Consider the following 22,058-nt stretch of genomic DNA (forward strand, 5'->3'; position numbering starts at 1 on the left):
TAGATACACCTGACCAGCAGTTTACGCATAAAATGAGGGGAAACAAATAGTATGAAATGTAAGACCAGCATAAACTTCACAGAGTTAACGACGGCTACAGTCATACAATGAATGGCGATAAACAACTTGTCACAGCAACAAGTGCAGAGAAACACTTTGTGTATGGAAAACATCAACTTCACGACTTGAAAAAACGTCGACGTCTAAATACGTAAGTGAAACAAATTACATTCTCTGTCTGTTTTCTTTGCAAGCTGGTGATGGTCAAATGCTTTACAGTGGTCTAACAGTGGACTATTTAACCCCCTCTGTAACTTTAGTCTGTGGTTTTATAGAAAAGTATTTAAAGTGTTAGGAGCTGTTATCTGGTTGTTGATGAGTATAGCCTACATGTTGATATTGTTGTGGTTATATTTTGTAGGCCTACTGTGGTAAAGCTTGTTTTTCCTGCTCTTAAATAAACAATGAAGTCCTGCAGAGCTTGAAATGTTAAAGAATTTGAACATTTTTTTGTTGTTAATTTTTGGATGGAGTCTTTGCTGGATGCTTCAATAAGCCATGCTTTTGTTTTTAAGCTTTTCCTTTATCTTTAAAATTGAAATTTTGATTTCCAAATGCTGTGAGCTAAAGGCCATGAATGTAAAACATGCGAGGATAGGTGAACACAAACTTCTGGTTCCATCAATGCTTTTAATCTTTAGTAGGCCTATTTGTAGGCTATTTCAGATGTGATATTTCTAGCATAGGTAGTATTGTAGTTGATATTGTTTGTTGCATGACATACATTTAAAATGCTAAGTGAGTCATTTAAAAAAAACTAATGTTGGACTAAACATTAATGAACTGCCATTATCTGTGTTGGCTTCTCTGTTTGCTCTAACAAAACTGTAAACAACTGAATAAATATGTGGTTATAGTGCATTTAATTTGCCTAGGCCTTCAGTCTCAACTTGTATTCAAGTACTATTTTGTTTTCTGATGATTCAGTTGTTTCTGACGGGTTGTGCAGTCTGTTCTTGGAGTGCAGCAGTCCATACTGATGCATAAATTAGCTGAAACACTTACAGTCCTCTCTCAGGTAGGGTTGATGTGTTTTCTAGACGTAGTGCAGCCCATGCAGTTTTCCTGGAGAAGGACCTGGTATACAAACTGTAAGAGACAAAACTAGTATTTTAAATGCTTGTTTTTGTGATACTATGGAGCACCACGAAGGCTCCATAGTAAGAAACAATTAAGAGCTGTTTTCAAATCTGTACCCATGTTTTAAATATCCATTTGCACGGTTTATAATCTGTGCACACAGATTTGCAAAACGTGGGTACGGACTTGTAAACAGCTTTTTATTTTTTCTTACCTGAACCTTTGGGGGCTCAGTATTATACTGCAAACTTCATGAGATACATAAATGCAGGTTGTTCACACTTACATTAGATAAAGCCTCTAAAACGGCTTCCTCTTGAACATCCTTATCAGATTGAACAGAAACCTTGAGATGGACAGTCACTACCTGGGAATCTGGAGAAATAAAGATGAAAATGAGAATGTGTTTCATAGGAAACTCACTAAAGTAGAGAAGTCAGTTAAACTGAGTGCACCTTTATTTGAGCTGGTTGAAACATCCGATTTGCTTCCATCTTCTGGTAAAAGTGTAACACTGCTAGTTTGGACAGTTGTGCTTGTTTCCGTCAGTGTTGTCCCTGCTAAGAGGAAAATGAAATCGTTAAAAGCCTGAGGTGTTTATTGAGCCCGTCAAACTAGCCGACTCTTAACCAATCATTACAAGGATATATTGATTCAAATATATTTATTCTATAGTGTGACTTTTCTGTACATTTTGAGAAGTTAGAATGACCGACCTGTAGCAGTGAAGACTGTGGCTGTAGTTTTAGGGCCATCTGGTGGTGTAGATCCAACACTACTACTTCTAACTACGCTGATTTGGCTGCTTGCTGTAGTAGCTTTCACCGTGGATTGAGAAGTGGTGCTTACATCAGGTACAGTCATGCTGATTGTTGTACTTGGTGATGTTGTTGTTGGAGAGACTGTGAAGACTGATGTTGTGCTAGTATCTGCTGGCGGGGATGAACTTCTGCTTGTTTGACTGGTTAGTGTAGTAGAAGATACTGTAGACGCAGGTTCAGATATTGCAGTACTACTTATTGTGATAGGTGTTGGTGTGGAATCAGAAACTGTGCATGCTGAATTGGTTTTGTCACCTTCTAGCACAGAGGTAGTATTGCTGCTTGTTTTTCTGGGTGCTGTTGTTCCAGAGACTGATGAAGTTGTGCTGCTATTTGCTGTAAAAGATGTGCTGGGTGTTGTAGAGACGGTTGATGTAGATGTACCGCTGCTTGTTTGGTTAATTTTGGTAGCAGCAGAGATCATGGACGTAGAAGCTTTTGTCATGTTCATTACTGGAGATGTTATATTTCTGCTTGTTTGGCTGGTAGTTTCAGAGACTGTGGATGCTGAAGTTGAACTCATTTCCTCTTGCGTGGAGTTAGCAGTTCTGCCTGATGTGCTGGGTGTTGTAGAGATGGCTAATGTAGATGTACTGCTGCTTGTTTGGTTGATTTCTGAAGTTGAAGACACTATGGATGCTGAGGTTGCGCTAACATTCTGTACGTCAGATGTCGTGCTGGGTGCCATAGTAGAAGAATTTGGGGATGTGGAAGTTGTGGCATTATTTTCCAGTGAAGATGTGATATTCCTGCTTGTTTTACTGTGTTGGCTTGTCTGTGTTGTTGTAAAAGCTGTTGTCAAAAAAGAACGATTTCAACTTTAAATTTGAACCTATCCGATTTTTCAAACAAACTAAAGTAATACCCTCTTTCTGTTTGTGTTCAATCAATGTTGCTTACATTGTGTGCAGGTAGAGATGTAGTCAGGACAGCAGTCGTTCATTGCTACACAGGCCTCATCACAGCGGGTTTGTCTGGGAAATCTTTGCTAGAAAAGTCAGAGTGAAGGACTCAGATATTTGCGTTCTCAAATGCAGTCTACCTGGATAATGTCAAGACATTTTCAGAGTGCAGTGATTGTGTGAAAAGGGCTTGAAATGTATTTAAGCTACCTGATATCGTGGGCTTGAAGTAGAGGAAGAATGTGTTGCATTTTAAGAGTGGGGGCAGGTAAGTATGATGTAAAAGGGTGTAGTGGTTTTTTACCTGACGGCAGGTCACTGGGATCTTCTGTTTGAGCTAGAAAATGAAAAGGGACAAAAATCAGGAAAAAACAGCCATTTAGTTGGGGCTTTTAATCATGATTAAATAGCAGGAGACTGGCATTGATGCCACCATCACTGGGAACAGACTGGTACAGCAAGCTTTGCATTCATGTTGTTCATTGTTCCTTGTCAGATGGGACATAGATGTTACATCAAGACCACACAGTTACCCTGCACCAAATAGATAAGAGTCTGTTTCCTGGTTTGTAATTAAAAACCATTCAATAAGATTTGTACAATCAGGTCAAAAACAATAGCTGAAAAACTGTTCACTAAATTTGTTTCAGCTATTCGTCCACATGTCTACATCAGTAAAACACATTTATGTATTATCAGATAATTGTGCCCTGAGTGACATCACTTAATTGGATCATCATCATCATCTTCATAAAAGACAACTGTACCAATGTCGCCACAAGGATGACTGGTATCGCACAGAACTATGACTGGGATTTGTCAACAGCATAATGATGGAATTCTGAGAATCCTTCAATCGGCAGATACATTTGTACATTAAGTTTCTTAAGAGCCTGAAAAGTGTTAACTCCTGCATTACAAAATAACTCACTTGCACTAGTCCATCAAGGTTTTTTAAACAGTATTCTAAGGGAGTCATTATATGCAACTTTAAGCTTTTGTAAGCTTGCATTTTTAAACCTGGCTCACAGGGGGGCAGTATAAAGAGGAGTATAATATGGTCTGAATAGATTTTTCTTAACATTGACTGTACACATTGAGAATTTTCTTGCCAACATATTGGCCTGGGCATAACATTCGACATTGTCTGTACGTCGTCATCATTGGACATTTGATCCGTAATAAAGTGACCTAAATATTTTATTTTGGTGCCCACACTCAGCACCTGTCCTGAGAGGTAAAAATTATGAAAGTTTAGGTCCTTGTCTCCTTTTGTTCTGCATATGAAAACAGTACTCTTTGTAGCATTGTATTGCACATCATATGTTTGACCATAATCAGAACATATATTAAGCAGCTGCTGAAACCCAGCGCTGCTAGGGGAATAAATTGCGAAATCATCAGCATACATGAGGTGATTGATTATACTGTTACCCAACACACAACCAGTTTTGCAACCATTCAGTGGGTTAGATAGATCATCCATGTACAAGTTAAAGAGTGCAGGAGAAAGCAACCCCCCCTGTCGCACACCAGCTCACTCCAAAGAGGGAGGAAATTTTATCTCCCCATTTGACTTGCATACTCTGGTTGGCATACCAGTACGCCAGAAGCCTTAATATATAATCAGGGACCCCCTTTTCACTTAGTTTCATAAACAACTTTCGATGATTGACACGATCAAAGGCCTTAGAGGCATCAACAAATCCTATCAGGACTGAGGAGTTTTTCCTATACCTCAACAGCTTCTTTCAAGGCATAAATACAAAGATCAGTACCATGCTTAGATTTAAAGCCAAACTGGTTATCTGTGGTACCAATATATTTAGATATCTGCCCTAAAAGAATACTCTTAGATACCACAATCGCTAAAGCAATAGACCAAGATAAACCAAGCAATATTGATATCATATATTTTATTATAATGTTGCACTCACCGTTATAGAGAGGTAACAACCCCAACAGGAGAGGGAAGAAAAATACAAAACAATCCATGACTCTGCGTGACTGTAAGTATAACTGAGACTTTTTTTTATAGATGATTTTCACAGACAAAAAAACACCACCCCCTTTGCCTGTAACACACACACATCATACAAACACGCACATGTATACTATGACAAGAATCCCATTGTCTGCCTTCTCAGACTATCATGTTACAGAAGTTTTGTAATTTTTTTCTTATATGATTAGACTCGCCCGTTGTAGATCTGGAGGTCAAAATGGGTTTCACATCCAGACTGTAAATATACCAGGAATGTTGTCTTAGCTTCAGTAGGACAGTGCACAATGTTTCCAAACACATCATGACACAGTACAAGCAGCATCTTGATTACTTGTTTATTGCGCATTGAATGTATTTCCGACTAGTTTAGATAGTGATAGAAAATCCTTCATTGTCATGAATTATCTTTCTCTTAACACAGTGAAACATTTGTTTCATCTCAACACGGCCATTACTTTGTAAAACAGACATGCAGTGTATTCACAACAGTAATAACATCATCTATTGAATAAATAGTATTTATGGCAAAGACACAAACTGTACCGAAGATACAGTTTATGCTCAGAGTGCAAAGTATCTTTAAAAAGACAAAGACTCTATACACAAAGAGATAAGTAACTTTTTCTAAATTTACTTGAAAACTACAAAACAGACTCTAGTTGAAACAATTCAAGTCCTTGAATAATGTGATTACATTCGAGAGGTATGTCTTTCCACTGATATATCTTTTGCTATCTTTTATCTTAGCGCTGGGGGTTAAGTTGTCTTGAATAAAGTGAAATATGCATGGATATGTCTGTTCTTATTATTTTAAGTAATAGATTCAGTCAATGTGCATTTCATAGTAAAATTCTTCAGTATTGTTTCTTCAAGTGCTCAAACCACCCTATTTATTTTAGTGCGGAGTTTCAACACAAGATCTATCTGATATTCAAACTCTCCAGCTCTCTCCAAACTCTTGAACGTTCCTGGCCCTGGTGCCATCCGGCATCATCAGGTCATTCTGCTTTCTGCCATCGAAGTTCCCACACAGGCCCCCCACCTTCCTTTTATATGTGTTGGGTAGAATGATCTCTGCAGAAACAACATCAACAATACAATGTCAGTTAATGTATTATACAACACTTTATAAAAGACAAAATAATTCATTAATTTGCGTTGGAACGATACATTGAGACTTAAGGATTTGTGATGAACCCTACTTGTTTTAGATTACTGTCTATTCCGTTAAACTATCGTAATAAGGTGAAGTTTAATTACCTGCTTCACTTTGTCCATCGAACTCCACTGAAAGGCCAAAGTCAGTCTTCAGGTAGATGCGAGAGGAATGCTGCCAAATGCTGAGACCAGGAAGTGATACAGGAGTGTTGGTTCTCTTTCCATCCATCTGCAGGTACAGAGATAAAGATGTGTCAGTGGGATTTGTCACAATGAAGTGTACCTGGTGTATCTAGTATTTATACTTGATTTAATGTTTATGTTTGCAGGGATGCTGAACTGAATATATTTTTTTCATTCCAAGATTCCATGATAGTGTCTTAAGGGGTATGTCAGTCAGAAAAATTCAGAGAGAAATATGTCAACAATTAGTTGATGGCTTGCAATTAAAATTGATACTACTGTACAAATTCTTATAATAATCCCACTGAGTTGTATTAGCTTTTATTTGAACTTTTCAAGTGAGGAAAATTTGTATTTGTAATTGCTTAATACAGACTTTCCATTCAACTTCAGCTATGTTTTTCCAGTGCTTGTGAAAAATAATACATTGTCTAAATGTGCAGTGATTGCAATGTAGGGGTAGAAGGTAATACCGGTGTCAGTATTGTTACCATCCACCCCTATTCCATTGTTGTGAAATTACACATTGGAAAAGCTCCACTCTTAGTAGATATACAACCTCATCCCTGTTAGTGATTTTAAGCTTACCTATTAATAACAGTTTTTGCTTTACAATGCTCAATGATTTTGAGTTTGATCAAATATGATACACTATGTTCTGACCGTCCTAAAATTACAAAACTCTTACTCTCTTACAACCACAAACTTACAATAGGGATACAACATTTGATCAACATAATTTAGCCCACATTACATCAGCTCGCTGCTGTTATTAAACTATACTCTTGGAGCTATTGTTATTTCCCTCAGTCTTTAACAAATGTGTTGTGGAAAGACAGAATTATGATTAAATTATCTTATGAACATAACGTTGTTTTGCTGGAAGGGCTTCACAGGAATATTAAAAAGAAAGGGGGTATGACATTAAACACACCCTGAATACTTACAGTCAACTTCCGCTTCTTCTTGAACTCTACAGTGTGATTGTACACTCTGATTTTAAGCTCTCTTAAACCGTTTTGTTCATCATCTTCCTCACTTTCATCATTATGGGAGTCATCTTCATCCTTGTCATCATCATCATCATCATCATCATCCTCATCCTCATCTTCATCCCTGATTCTGTGGCTGTTGTCTTCTTCACTGCTACTGTCATCATGATGATGACTATCATCTTCATCCTCTGTGCGTCTATTAATGCCCTCGATGTAGACTTCTTGAAGGTTATTTGGCAAGTTCTTGGTCTGGATAAGCACGTATGAGTGCCTTCCTTCAAAGTCATGCTTAAACCTGTCAAAGGTTCTGTACTCAGGGTCCCCTTTGATAGAACACTCACTGAAGCCTGTGGAGCAACACAGAGCAGTTCATAAGTTTGTGAACAAGATAGAACATGGTGTAGGTATATCACAGAGTTAAATGTTTTTACAGCACCTGTTGACTGGCAGTAATAATCGTCATTCTCGTTTGGAAGGCAAACAGCATTTCCATCACACTCATCCTTGTCATCACATTCAATTCTCCCCACACCACTGTCCTTCTTGCATTTACATTTTTCACTGCAGTGACTTGTGTACCATTCTTCACTGAACTAAAAGAAAAAGAGATTCATCACAGCATTGTCCTATGCAGGCTCTTTGAAAAGGCATAGCTGTACACAATGACTTCTGCTGCCATTGAAGAGTCATACTTAATGGTAACTCACCTGGCGTTTGTTGCCATTCCTGTCAACACATCCACACAGTTGGATAGGCACACAAACCCTGCCTTTCTGCACGAATCCATCATCACATACACATCCCTGCACACAACCCTCATTTTCACTGCAGTGTGGTGGCCCATTCAGGGATGAACAAGTTGGACTGCAGGATGGGACACAAGTAGTGTAATGACTATCCTCAGGGCAAGAGGGGGCTAGAGTGACAGAAATATAGACACAGTGTGTACTTAGTCAAGGGCTTAAAATAAACAGAAAAGGTAATCAGTGTGCCATGCACTTTATTAGAAAGAAGTCTTGAGTATCTTTGCTTGCATGTGGTTTAATAAGTGGTGTCCAACATGTAAAGGAGAAAACATAATGCAAAACCCAGTTCATGTTTAAAAGGGGATATGAAAACTTACTTGGTACAGGTGTATTTGATGGTCTGGTTGTTGTCGTTGATTGTGATGAAGCTGTCGTGTGAATCCCTGGTTTACTTGTTGTGAGATTTGGTTTACTAGTTGTTGAAGGTTTTGATCCATCTGTTATTGGGGGCTGAGGCTGAGCTGTTGTTGGAGGTTGCGGTTGAGCTGTGGTTTGTGGTTGTGGTTGAGCTGTTGTTGGAGGTTGGGGTCCTTCTGTTGTTGGGGGTTGTGGTTTCACTGATGTTGGTGGCTGTGGCTGAGCTGTTGTTGGAGGTTTCGGTTGAGCTGTAGTTGGAGGTTGGGGTCTAACTGTTGTTGGCGGGTGTGGCTTAGCTGTTGTTGGGGGTTCAGGTTTCACTGATGTTGGTGGCTGTGGCTGAGCTGTTGTTTGAGGTTGCGGTTGAGCTGTGGTTGTAGGTTGTGGTTTTACTGAGGTTGGTGGTTGGGGTCTAACTGTTGTTGGTGGGTGTGGCTTAGCTGTTGTTGGGGGTTCAGGTTTCACTGATGTTGGTGGCTGTGGCTGAGCTGTTGTTTGAGGTTGCGGTTGAGCTGTGGTTGTAGGTTGAGGTCCACCTGTTGTTGGAGGTTGTGGTCTCACAGTTGTTGGTGCTTCTGGCTGTGCTGTTGTAGGTGATTGTGTTGTTGGGGGTTGGGGTTTCACTGATGTTGGTGGCTGTGGCTGAGCTGTTGTTGGAGGTTGTGGCTGAGCAGTGCTTGGAGGTTGTGGTTTTACCGAGGTTTGAGGTTGAGGTCCCTCTGTTGTTGGTGGGTGTGGTTGAGCTGTGGTTGTAGGTTGTGGTTTTACTGAGGTTGGAGGTTGAGGTCCACCTGTTGTTGGCGGTTGTGGTTTCATTGTTGGTGGCTGTGGCTGAGCTGTTGTTGGAGGTTGTGGTCTCACAGTTGTTGGTGCTTCTGGCTGTGCTGTTGTAGGTGATTGTGTTGTTGGGGGTTGGGGTTTCACTGATGTTGGTAGCTGTGGCTGTGCTGTTGTTGGTGGTTGAGTTGTTGTAGGCGGCTGGGGCTGAGCTGTTGTGGTTGGTTGTGGCTGAGCTGTGCTTGGAGGTTGTGGTTTAACTGAGGTTGGAGGTTGAGGTCCATCTGTTGTTGGCGGTTGTGGTTTAACTGTTGTTGGTAGCTGTGGTTGAGATGTTGTTGGTGGTTGTGGCTGAGCTGTGCTTGGAGGTTGTGGTTTTACTGAGGTTAGAGGTAGATGTCCCTCTGTTGTTGGTTGCTGTGGCTGAGCAGTTGCTTGTGTCTGTGTTTGATTTACAGGTCCATCTGTAGAGTCTGGTCTTTCCGTAATTTCAGGATTTGGTTGCTCTGAAGTTTCGAGTGCTGGGTACTCTGTTGTTACTGGGGGGGGTCTAGCTGTGGTTTGGGATTCATTCGTTGATGTAGCTGGCTGATCTGTCCATGTTGTGGTTTGGGGTTGTTCTGTGTTTTCAGGTTTTGGTTGCAATGAAGTTTCAAGTTGTGGGTTCTCTGTTGTTGGTTGGGGCTTAGCTGTACTTTGATTTGTTGAAGGTTGTTGGGTCGTTGATGTCTGTGGCTGTGTAGCAGTTGTGCTGTTCACAAAAGGAAGCTCTGGACCTTCTGTTGCTGGGGTCTCAAATATTGTGGGAGCAGGGGTCACGGGCTTAGCCAGGTCTGTTAAAGTTAAAAATGAAATAAATCATATCAATTTAAAGTCATGACCTATGAATTACAATGTTATTAGTAGGAGGGTAGAATTACCTGCACAGTGGCCATAATGAAGAGACACATCATCAATAGCCACATCAGACTGATCATTTGAGCCTCTTCGACCCTCAAAAATGATCTAAAATTAAGTTCACAGGTTAGTTAGTTTTATCACAATCAATGTTTCAGATATTTGTTTTGCTCTGTCAGCTTTCAACATTAAACAGATAAGACAAGCAAATGAATTGCTTGACCTCATTGGTAACCTCATTGGTTACTCACCTGGAATGCTCCAGTTGTTGTTAAGTCCACCTCAGCCAGGTGCCAAGTATTTCCTTGGTCATTCCTCTTCCACCAAACAGCATTGGCTAATCTATCCTGGAGCAAGTAGACATGGAGGCCCATTGTATCGGCTGAACCATACATATGATACCAGAACTGCAGACACTGAGGACCAGAGTTAACACACTCAGAACTAATGAGACGAGCTGTGTCTCCATGTGACACCCCGTTGGCTTCAATGTATAGGTAGTGGCCATCTGGTTAAGGACACAAGAGCTAGTAAGTTAGTCAATCACAGGAAAATACTAAAATATTCTTTTGTTAATTATATATCCAAAACATATCCAATTGCAGTTGAAACTAGTTACTACATTTTGAGAAAAAAAATTGAACAGAAAAAATATTACACATCAGGAGCCTCAAGGAAACATGTTATATCTTTACACAAGACAGTCAACAATTGTGGTTCAACAAGGAAGAACTGCTTCAACAATGAGTTTTTCACAAGTTTTTAAGTGTGACTACGAAACTGGATCATTTGTTCCCTGACAGCTCTACAGGAAATGTACTTGGCTTGTGTCAGAAAGATGATTACCTCCTGTGGTGTGATCCGAGGAAGGCCCAGTCATCATAGTAGGAGTGGCGCCACTATGTCTAGTCCAGTCAAAAACATCAGTAAGAAGTTGTTTCCACTGACATACGTCTTGTTCAAAATTACAGTGGAGCTGGCATACTGGAATCAAAAGTCAGAAATATCCTTGAATCCTTGTAAATGTAATAAATATGGGGGGGGGGGGGGGGGGTTGTTGCTTTTTAATCTGTACTTTACCTGGTTGTGGAAGAGATCCATTATCTGAATCGTCAGTAACATTGTTAACAGTAACTAAGTGGGTTGTTGCTTCTACTATGGGAGGTAAGGTGACAGTTTTAACAGTTGAGGAGACTAGAGGAGGCTCTCGAGCGGAGGTTGGTGCAGGGGCTGTGGTGTTCCCCTCTGGTACAGGAGGATTTGTCACAACATCATTCAGATCTGCAACAGTGCAAAATATGGTCAATATGAGCAAATACTTAGAACTTCATCAAGCTTCCAGAAGGGCTGGGAAGCGCAAATTAATTTAATAGAGATTATTGTTTTTTTGGGAAAATCTGGATTTTCAAAAATGAAAAACATGATTTCTGTTTAACTTACTCCACCACCCCCCATGGGCTCCCGTAATTCATATCCTCCATCCTCCTTTACTTCCTACCAAGTTTTTTTGCTGAAATTGCTTTGCCTCAACTGTACTTTTGCTCTACCCTGAAACTGCAATAGTGCACTTTTAAAGACAAGTTCACAGCTTGCACTTTAACCCCAAAAGAGAAATTCAGGTTACTTTATCAATCCTCAATGGGAAATTCAGTTTGTCTTTTTGTAATTTTAATGATCAAATAAATGTATAATTTATAGTTTTTCTTGAATAGAAAGAAAGTCGATTTAAATCATTAATCGAGTTTGGTGTAAAAACAGTCTTAGATTTTATCGCCCATATCGCCCAGCCCAAGCTTCCAGTGGTGAAGAACCTGCATGTTTAGAATTTAGCAGTACTTATTCTGTGTGCCTGTTCCTTACCAGCGCACCGACCATGATGAAGCATTACATCATCAATAGCAACATCAGACTCTTCATTGGAGCCTCTACGTCCCTCAATGATGATCTATATGGGATAACAAAGGTATTCTCAGGATGTTTGTATACATTAGTATTCCATCTGATCAATATCATTGGATTGTAATTTATAAATGATTTGAGTGTCTGGTTGAAGGTGGCTGACCTTGAAGGCTCCAGTTGTTGTGAAGTCCACTTGAGCCAGTTGCCACATATTTCCTTGATCATTCCTCTTCCACCAAACAGCATTGGCTAATCTATCCTGGAGCAAGTAGACATGGAGGCCCATTGTGTCTGCAGAACCATGCATATGGTACCAGAACTGCAGACACTGAGGTCCAGAGTCAGAACACTCAGAACTGATAAGACGAGCTGTGTCTCCATGTGTCACGCTGCTGGCCTCAATGTAAAGATAGTGGCCATCTAGAAAGAGTAGTGAAATGCATGATCAAAATCTAAAATAAAAAAAGATACACTTAGAAAGATCTTGTTGGCTCTTCTGTATTATAAATTTTACTTAAACCGTCACCATGTATAATATTTCATAGAGATAGGGTGTAATACCACCAGTGTGATCAGCAGAGGGCCCAGTCATTAGGCTGGGGGTAGAACCACTGTTCCATGTCCAGTCAAAAGCGTCTGTGATCATCTGACTCCAGCTACAAAGGTTGCTGTCAAAGCTGCAGTCAAGACCGCAGACTATAAGGGAAAAAGCAAAAGGTTAAAAAGGAACAAAATACTGAGGCCTTAATCCAACTTCCTTCTTTTAGATAGTCTGTAACTTCAGCTGCAATCAAAACTATGCATGTTCAGCAATGGACTGGGCACAAATGTTAATTTGTAACCAGACTCCAGCTTCTAATGCAGAAACAAGTGGCCCATTCAATATTGCTTCCTGTGTACTTACGTGTGTGTGAAGGTATTTCTGCAATTGTGGAAGGAAGTATGGTTCCACTAACCAGGTCAGGGAAGATGCCTAAAGGAAGTAATAAATTACTTTCTTCAAACCTTACATATCTAGAAATGGTCATGGCATTATCTGTCCAAACAAAACCTGGCTGGGATCTTGGAAATGTATCAGAAATGTTTAACTCAAAGCCATGATTGATTAAGATCATTGCATTTTTAAAATCAAGCTGAAAGTATTTCTTATTTTTGCTAGAAGTTAATTTTACCTTTGCAAGAGCCAAAGTGGATGGAAATGTCATCAATGGCCACATCTGACTGATCATTAGAGCCTCGAATTGCCTCCACTAAGATCTGAAAGAGTTAGAATCAGAATCAGAAATGCTTTATTAATTTGGTCGTTACAGTTCCTCTCAAACAAAATAAAAAGTAGGAACTATAGAATATATATATATATTTAAGTGGAATAAGCAGAACTAAGTACCAAAGTAAGGGTATCAGAAGAAGAAGTAAGCTATACAAGCACACGTTTCACAAATATGCATCAGCAGTGTTAAACTGTGTAACTATGGCACAAAGTATTGCACATAAATGAAGAATTTTCTAGTTCTGAGTGTAAATTAACAAGTCCAGGACATTTTACAGACTAAGTTTATGACGTGCCAGCCATTAGGACTGGGAAAGAGAATCTATTCACAAAAGCATCTGGATTTGTTACTGGATGATTTTGAAAATATTTTTTAAATGGGATCCATAATCGTGACATCATATCCGTCTTAAGAAAAATGGCAGGCAAGAGCGGAAAGCATCCGAAAGACAAAAATAACCGTCAATGTTTTCTCAAAGTCCAGTGTCTTTCAGGTTATTTTTGAGCTGTTTGTTGTTCAGTTATATCTAAAGTTTCATACTATTCATATAGCATATATTCTCACATATTGTGCATAACTTACCTGGAACGGACCAGACACTTCAATATCAACATTTACTGGATGCCATTCTGGTCCCTGGTTGTTCATCCGTGACCAAAGCTTGGTGGCCTTATTGCCTTTGAGCAGGAAGATATTGAGGGCCATGGCTGAAGATGAACCATACATATGGTACCAGAAGTGTAGGCAGAGTGGGCCATTAAAATGGCACGTTGAGCTTATCAGACGAGCTGAGTCTCCATGTGTCGCACTATTTCCCTCAATATACATGTAGGAACCAGCTAGAGAAATGTTGAAAATCAGCACAATCAGCATTTAAAATGAAAATCAGAGGAGCAACAAATCAGATATGGTATAGCCAAGCATTTTACCTCCAGTGGTGTGGTCTTGGTTTGGACCTGTTTGATCTGATGGTGTGGATCCTGAATTTCTTGTCCAATCAAAACTGTCCTGTATAAGCTGTTCCCATCCACACATATTTTTTTCAAAGTCGCAATTCATGGGACACACTATGAAAAAGCAGATGAACACATAACGGAGTAGTCAAAGCTAATGTTAATAGCGAGAACATTATAGAACGAAAAGATTAAGTTTAAGAATATCATACATAATGTGTGACAGCAAGACAGTTGAAATAAATGTTTAACTGCGCTGCAAATCCAAACAAGTAAATATTCTGTTTCATAAGGCTCTTACAAATCTGATCTGGTGTTGGAGAGGAAGCAGTTGGAATTGTTGGAGGTGTTGCAGTGGTTGGGGGGTCAGCTGAAATTGGGACAAAAATGAAACAAAAAACCAATCAAACACGCCAGTAAGCTTTTTTGTACCCTATAAAATAGTTTGAGTTTGGCCAACCCCTCCACATGTTAACCATCCAATTTCTCCAGCTCTGCTTAAATCAATGACAAAACACCCAAACATAGCTCGAACCATTTGCCTGATGGGCACTTAAGCAATTGCCAGTTGTTGCCATAATTAAAAGACTGAATTATGGAGTGTTTTAGAATAAAAATGTTTTAAGACCAGCTACAGGTAATAAAAGGCATTTAACTGAAAAAGTTATATCTGATCTTTAGTGCTGATAAATCTCTACTGTATTTGGCTCAATTATTTTATGAATTCAGTCACAAACAATACTTTTTTGCAACCCATCATCATCATCATGTCAGATGTAAACACTCACCACAGGCAGTGTCCATCTGCCAGTTGAGCAGCTCCACTCCTGCAACCTCACATGCTGCAGCATAGGACTTTAGAGATTCGCATAGGGTGTTTTGGTCACCACTTGTGTCACAGTAGTCGTAGACGCAACTATTAAGGTAGATGCTTGGGTGAATTCTTTCATGGCAGGGCTTGAAGGGCTCCCCTACTAGTGTGAAACACTCATTGTATGCTTCATTCTCCTCTTCATAATCACAGACTCTTGGATCATTAGGTTGAGCAACACACCTAGAGAACAAAGTTTACATTTAATAAGAAATAATAATAGATTTATAGCACCTTTCACTAGGGATGATACCTGGCAATACATTTAAAATTGAAACACAAATGGACAATTAAATTACATTTTAGAAAAAGGAATATTACAATGCTGTTTATTAAAACCAGCAGAGGGCGATATCTGCCTTTGGATTCTCTTGCTCGAGAGGGACGTACAAACAAGGAGTAAGCAAGTGAAGATTTTGGTGTGAAGAATATCAGAGAACTTAAATTAAATAATCATATTTATAAATTGACTTTAATGTTTATTAATGGTTAATTATTTATTCATATTTGCATCTTTAACAACTTGTTTAATGAAAAAATTAAAAGTAATCTTTTGGTTGCAAGGTTTTCAGCTATTTTCTGCCAATGTGTCCCACTTTATGTGCTTGTGTTCAGATTTTAATTAGCTAGTAGTAATTTAGATTCTTTTTTATGTGGTATGAAATAAACCTATCAAGAAAACCATGTTGTAAAACTACATAAGGTTAGTTTATTACCTATATAGATATATATATATCTATATAGGCTGTAGATAATTAAAATATTTATTTGGGCACAGTAGCAGTTTGAAATGAATGTTTGAATAAATTGATAACATATTGACAACGACAATGCTAGCATGCTGTTTTAGCAGTTATGCTATCATGTTCCTGATCTTAGTTTAGAGCATTTCAATGCTATCATTTACTAATTAACTGTAAACACAGTATAGATAAGGTTGAAGGGACTGTAATTAGCACCACAATGCTAGTCTCTCCATTGAACCTGCTGTTGATTGGTATGTTTTTTTCTTTTGGAAACCTTAATATTGCTCAACATTCTATTCATCTGAACACATTTAAGTGCATATATTGTGGTAATAACAGCTTACTCATCACTGCCTGGAAGTCTCCAGCTGTCACCAAACTCAAATGGCCCAGTAGCATTTTGGCCTCCTGGTGTTATAAAGTCATCATCCTGGTGTTCAGAGTAGGTGCCACACAGTCCACACAGTTCATACTTGTAGCGGTCATCCACTTGCAGGAACAGCCTGTTCTCCCCATCTATCATAATCCTGAGGCCAAAGGTTGACTCCAAGATAATATAGTTATTCCACCTATTAACCCATACTGAGCCATATGTGCCATTGGTGAAATAGGGGATTCCAACAGAGTTGTTTTTCACCTAAAAAGACACAATTCATATTTTGATGTGGATTTATTCTTGTTAGGCTGTGAGTTTATTGATGATGTCTTACATAAAGGATCAGTGTTTACTCTCACTGGGATAGTCTTTGCAACTAATTTGCTGCCAACCAGCTCTTAAGGGCAAAGTCAAGTGGGTTGGCTTTTAGTTTGTGTGTCGTTGTAAGTCCAAGATATGCAAACAAATGAATTCCTCCAATGACCTGTCACAGAGTAATAACTCACCCTTATAAATGTGTGTGCTGATACTAAAGCAATAAATTAAAGCAATAAATCCAATAAACTAAAAAAGTCTTTTGCATTTACAATTACAACTTGTTTGAAGTGTATCAAATCAAAAGTGTTTTCATGCTTACATAGACTTCTCCACTCGTATTCAGGTTGAGGTATAGATCATCGACCTGAAGAGACACAGCTTGCAGCTTGGACCGGGTGAAGTTCTGAAGGGCGGGATGCATGTTGTGTCCGATTACAGTGAACTGGACTGTGCTTTCTCTTCCGCATGTTGTCATCAGCGTGTAACTGCAACCTCCTTGAAAATCGTAGGCCAACCCATCAAAGGTGATATAATGTGGATCCCCATACACACTGCAGGTGACAGGATGGAAAGCAAAGCAGCCTTTGACTCCATCCTTGACCTTGCAGACCTCACTGTCTGCGCACCGCATTGCTTTGCACTCCAACTCATTATTCCCCATGCACTTGCATTGCTGCACACACTCTCCTTCCATTAATGTTTCTCCTTTCTGCAAGCAAAGTGAGTTGTTTAAATACATCTGCACTTCAAAGGGAATGTGGCAAAGGAGATAGTACCTCACACTTACCTCATAGTGTTTTCCTTCATACCAGCACCCACAGCCCTCTGCTGGGACACACTTTCCCCCATCGAGTTTGTAGCCTGGGTCGCAATCACATCTCTCTACACAGCTTCCACAGGAGCCAACTATATCCATGCTGGGGCACACATCTGGACAGCCATCAGCACAAGAGTTATAATGGCTGTTCTCACCACACTGAAGGGCTGAGAGGGAAGAAAAGAGGAGAATACTTGACCTTATCGCACACATTATTTGACAAATAGAAAATGTTTTAACTGAGTTAAAGAATTAAAAAGCTGGAAGAAATTAAGCAACATACAGCAGGATGAAGAGTTCCTCCAGAAAGGTACAGCCACTCCAGCCTCTTGGCAGATATCAGCATAGACCTTTAAAGTCTCACACAGTACTCCAGGGTCACCGTGAGTAGAGCACATGCCGACGACACAGCCCCTGAAGTAGCTCTCTGCCCCCACCACTGAAAGGCAGTTGGAAAAGGGCCCAGTACTCGAGAGGAGGCCTCCACAGTAAAGCTCACTGGCATACTCCGCCTCCTCCAGTGGGTCACACTGATGTGGTACCAGCATGGTTTCACACGAGGAGCTGGTTTCCCTCGTCTGCCAACTCTTAGCCAAAGCTGTCGCATCTCCTGCATTTGACCCATTAGGCGTTCTGAAGTCATCTTCTTCGAGTTGGTTAAAGTTTCCACACAAGCCACAGACTTTATCAGAGTACTTGATTGGCAGCTTGACGTGGACTGCACCAGCGCTGTCGTATGAAACTGAAAGACCAAAGTCTGTTCTCAGTGACACAGCAACGGGGTTACTCTCGATGTGGACATTGTGGATGTTCAGTGGAAGCTTCTGCCAGACTCCATTGACCTAAAAACAGTGCAAGTGTTAGAATTCCTAACCAGCTTTTATCAGCAGTAAGACCTTACTCTATCTTACAGTTTGTATAAACAGCAGTGTTCCTAAGATGGATCTATCTTAGGCTGATAAGTCTAAAGAATTCCCGGACATTATGACAATAAACCTAGCACTTTATGATTAACACAGTTTATCAGTAGAGTGGGCTGAAAACATTGAAACTGTTAAATCAATTACATAGCCCAACACTTATTAAGAAACTGAAGTTGTAAAGAAGGTACTGAAGTTACTTTTGAGTTAAAGGAGCAGTGTAAAATATCTGTTGGGAATACAGTGTTTTTTAAAGGAAAGATCAAAAGGAAACAGGGCAGTATGATTGATCACTTTTACATTGGTAGATGCTGTTTCTGGCCTCCCTGGATATCCACTTTAACTCACCACAACCCAGCGCGTTATCTTCTTCATCAGGGAAATTCTGTGGTGCCCCACGACCACAACAACCTGCTGTACAGTCGAGAGAGATGAGTTCCCGTTTTGCTCATTGACCACTTCCACAATGAACGCAGGCGGGGCCTCGCTGGGTAAGCAGCTCTTAACCAGTACATAGGAGCAGGGAGCCATGAAGCGGAACAGCACTCCATCAAAAGTGCTGCAGTCTGTGTCACTATGGATCGTGCATGTCCCAGAGGCGAAAATCCCAGTGGAGCCTCCTCTTTGAGAGCCACAGATTTGGCCCTGAGGGCACTGAGAGAGAGAGCAGGAGAGCTGGCCATCAGAGCAAAGGCAGCGAGTGGACTCATCTGTCCATAACTCTGTGTTGGATTCACACTGTGGTCCTGTTGGGGGGAGGGACCAATTAACCATTCACATTTTATACCATCTGGCTGGTAACAATGATCAGTTTCATGTTATGAATCATTTTTGCTGATAACGCTGTATGGACTGGACTTAACAATCCTTGTCAACCAACCTACAAGTGACTTTTATTAGATAAGCATGTTCTTAATTTTCATTTATTAAAACAATGAAGAGACTCCTCACCAACTTATTAATATTTGTTCCTGTCAATAATAATAGATGAAACATTTAAATATCTCCAGAAGGTGATTTAGGATCCTTCATTAACACTAATCTGTCAAGTGTTATGACAGTTATGGTTTCTTTCTTAAATCGACATTGTCATCAAGATTCTAACATGAATATAGTGTAATATGTATTTTTTTCTAATTTGATGGGACCAGAAGTGGACTTGTCTTTTTGCAGTTAAACACGAGTAAAAAATATTTACCACATGAGCCTCTCCTCACACCTATTTGTTTAAGTGTGACTTGTCCTTCCATGGAAGCTGCTTGAACCGTCTTGAATACAACCTGATTTAAAAAGCAGATCATTCGTTGAACTATATCCAATATTCTATTTCTTCCATACAGTTTCATTACAAATCTGTAGTCATACCTGAGTCCCTGCTTCGGTGACGTTCAAGGGAACAAACACGTGTCTCCAAGTCTCCTCTGTTAATGCAGGTGATGACCAGATTTCAACCTCACCAAGGCTGCTTTTTAACAAAGCCCGGACATCTGAGCCAGCTAGGTACCAGAACTCCAGACAGGCCTCCCCCTCCATTCCCAGTGGACCACTCTCTAAAGTATTAACTGCATCATCCCCTGAGGGGGAAAGGGTCAACAAGACAATTCAATACTGATTTCATCAACACAAAAAAGTGATCTATTTTTAATATATTTACAGCAATTGAATACTTTGTTTCAAACTTTTGAAATGAGTAATTTGGCCTTTTTGCTTTTATTAGATAGGAAACTAGGTAGAGAGATTGTGTAATGACATGTGGGAAAAGAGCCACAGGCTGGACTTGAACCCAGACGCTCGCTTGGAGGACCTGTACATGGGGCACGACCTATCTGCTAGGACATATGTATGTGTCCGTTAAATCCCAAACATAAATACAATATTTATTTTAATCATGCCTATCAAGAATGAGCTTTAATGATGTCATAATTTTAACGACATCAGATATAACAAATGATTCTCTGGTCATTATTTTAATTATGTTGAGGGGTACAATCATCATAATACACGTAAAATAGCTGTGAAGAAGTGTTGCACTACATTTGCGCCATTAGTGCAGGCCCTCCACTTTAACTGCTACTGGGAGAGAACCAGACTATAAAATAATATTAGCCTGCTTCAGGTCATATGTTGCTCGGCAGACACACTCTCACGCTGCCTGAAGATGAAAAAAAGATCTGTTGACTGATATCCCATATGCCAAATGTAAGGGCGGGACATTATTACTGTAAAGGTTGCCTCAGTCAAGTTATCTCATAATGTCAAAGTGAACTCATTACTTGACTGAACTATGACCTGGTTTGATGACAAAAAAACCTTCTGCTTTAATTTTCATTGATACATTCAGTTAATTGACTCGGCATCTGTACCTGTTGTTTGTTGATTTCTTGTCCAGTCACAAAAGTAATTGTTGTGCCTGTCGTAGAAACATTCTGAAACATACTCTATGGAAAAAATGAGAGGGTTAAGTTCAGTAAATGCATTAAAATCTTATTGTTGTGTCAAATGAAGTTCTAGCAATTATCGACTACATAAATTCATACCTGAATTTTCTCTCCTTTCTGGTAAAGTAACTAATGAAAAATCATTTTCAGCCCTGAAATAGGAAAAAAAAAAGAGATCAGATTCCTTGTGGAAGTACATTCCATAAATTGAAGTATCTTATTGACTTTAAAATCATACTTGAACTAAAAACCATGTCCTGCTTCTGTTTCCACTTTTTGACTTTATTACAAAAAGTTTAGTAGGTATTTCAAACCAGACAGTTGAAATGTTAATTATCAAGAGACCCACCTGATCGGAGTCCCAGTCTGAGTTAAAAAGATTAGAGTCACTGTGACCAACAAATCAGTGTGGATGCCTCGGAGCATAGCTGATCCCTTAGCGGCAGCCTCTCAGCTGCTCTCCCGTTGCTAATACTGTCTCCCTCTTTGATGAGCTGGAGAATGAATGATGAGCAGTAACTGTTGAAGAGCCTCTCTGTGGAAACACAGCTAATGAGACCCTATCAGTGCCAGCACAGAGGTGTGGGCCCTGGTTGGTTGTTCTCAGAGCAGAGCGGAGGGTGTCAGGCATTTATAGCCCCAATACCTCACCAGGTGTAACCTCTGCAGTGGGCGGGGAGAGAGACGACTGGAGGGCAGTGAGACATGAAAGGGGCTGGACTGTAAAATTCTTTTAAAGTGACGACAACTACTTGGTCACAGTAAATATTGATAGGAAAGGTCTGTTTTAGTGTTGCTAGGGCATAAAACTGAATATTTTCTGACTTTAACTTGGAAAAAGCAAAAAATAACCTAGAATAAAACTGGGGGGGGGGAATTGAGTAAAACTTTTCAATTATTATTTAGGTTACAAAAAGTAAAATGACAGAACAGAGACATTGAATTACCATATTGGGTCGCATAGTATTTTGTGGCACTGAACAAACTACTGTGTTTTGAAAGCATCCAGAATAATAGAAACATGGTCACGTGAATAAAACTGATTTAAATACATACGTAACACCTTTTAAAACACTTAATAATATCGCCTCTCAGGAAGATTTTGCACTTAGCATGTTTATCTAAAAAGATTACAGTAGGCATCTGAGGCAATACAAAGTGCATACACTGCACAGACAAATACATGCTAAAGAAATAACATGTTTAATAATCAACAAGAAAAAAGTGAAATAATAAGACATTAAAACAACCCTTAGGCCTGAATCAGTTATGATAGATCAAAATGAATACACCAAAGTAAGAGTTCATACAAAGTATCATTTTTTCTTTTGCAGGTCAGAGCTAATCCTCCATCACACACAGCAAAGATAAGCCTAAAGGATGAGCCATCAGGAATGTCAACTTATGC

At 39.7% G+C, this 22,058-nt stretch overlaps 1 protein-coding gene across 2 annotated transcripts; it reads right to left on the reverse strand.

Annotated features, from left to right (window-relative positions):
- Positions 1-4,759: 4,759 nt before the first annotated feature.
- LOC109984044 (mucin-2-like) lies at positions 4,760-21,237 on the reverse strand. 2 transcript variants are annotated; one of them, XM_065954019.1, is made up of 29 exons: positions 21,000-21,237; positions 20,750-20,802; positions 20,576-20,650; positions 19,578-19,786; positions 19,411-19,492; positions 18,561-18,958; positions 17,576-18,134; positions 17,263-17,459; positions 16,795-17,184; positions 16,126-16,418; positions 14,953-15,218; positions 14,466-14,534; positions 14,141-14,278; positions 13,794-14,050; positions 13,113-13,197; positions 12,845-12,913; positions 12,502-12,636; positions 12,104-12,360; positions 11,902-11,986; positions 11,122-11,322; positions 10,888-11,025; positions 10,293-10,549; positions 10,065-10,149; positions 8,328-9,977; positions 7,912-8,120; positions 7,641-7,797; positions 7,157-7,551; positions 6,129-6,255; positions 4,760-5,942 (listed from the first exon to the last, which is right to left on the reverse strand). In XM_065954019.1, the coding sequence occupies exons 1-29, from the start codon at positions 21,074-21,076 to the stop codon at positions 5,800-5,802; spliced, it is 7,056 nt and encodes a 2,351-aa protein (XP_065810091.1). In that variant the 5' UTR covers positions 21,077-21,237; the 3' UTR covers positions 4,760-5,799. The 2 variants fall into 2 exon arrangements, with proteins under 2 accessions (XP_065810091.1, XP_065810092.1); XM_065954020.1 differs by lacking the exon at positions 14,466-14,534.
- Positions 21,238-22,058: the final 821 nt, after the last annotated feature.

Source organism: Labrus bergylta, chromosome 4, assembly GCF_963930695.1.
Source record: "Labrus bergylta chromosome 4, fLabBer1.1, whole genome shotgun sequence".
NCBI classification, from domain to species: Eukaryota; Metazoa; Chordata; class Actinopteri; order Labriformes; family Labridae; genus Labrus; species Labrus bergylta.

Coding starts and splice junctions, on each gene's coding strand:
- LOC109984044 (XM_065954019.1), bottom strand. CDS start 21,076: ATGCTCCGAGGCATCCACACTGATTTGTTGGTCACAGTGACTCTAATC. Junction 14,535..14,952: donor GCAGATGGACACTGCCTGTG/GTGAGTGTTTAC, acceptor TCCCAATTTCAG/CTGACCCCCCAACCACTGCA. Junction 10,150..10,292: donor CAACAACTGGAGCATTCCAG/GTGAGTAACCAA, acceptor ACTTAATTTTAG/ATCATTTTTGAGGGTCGAAG.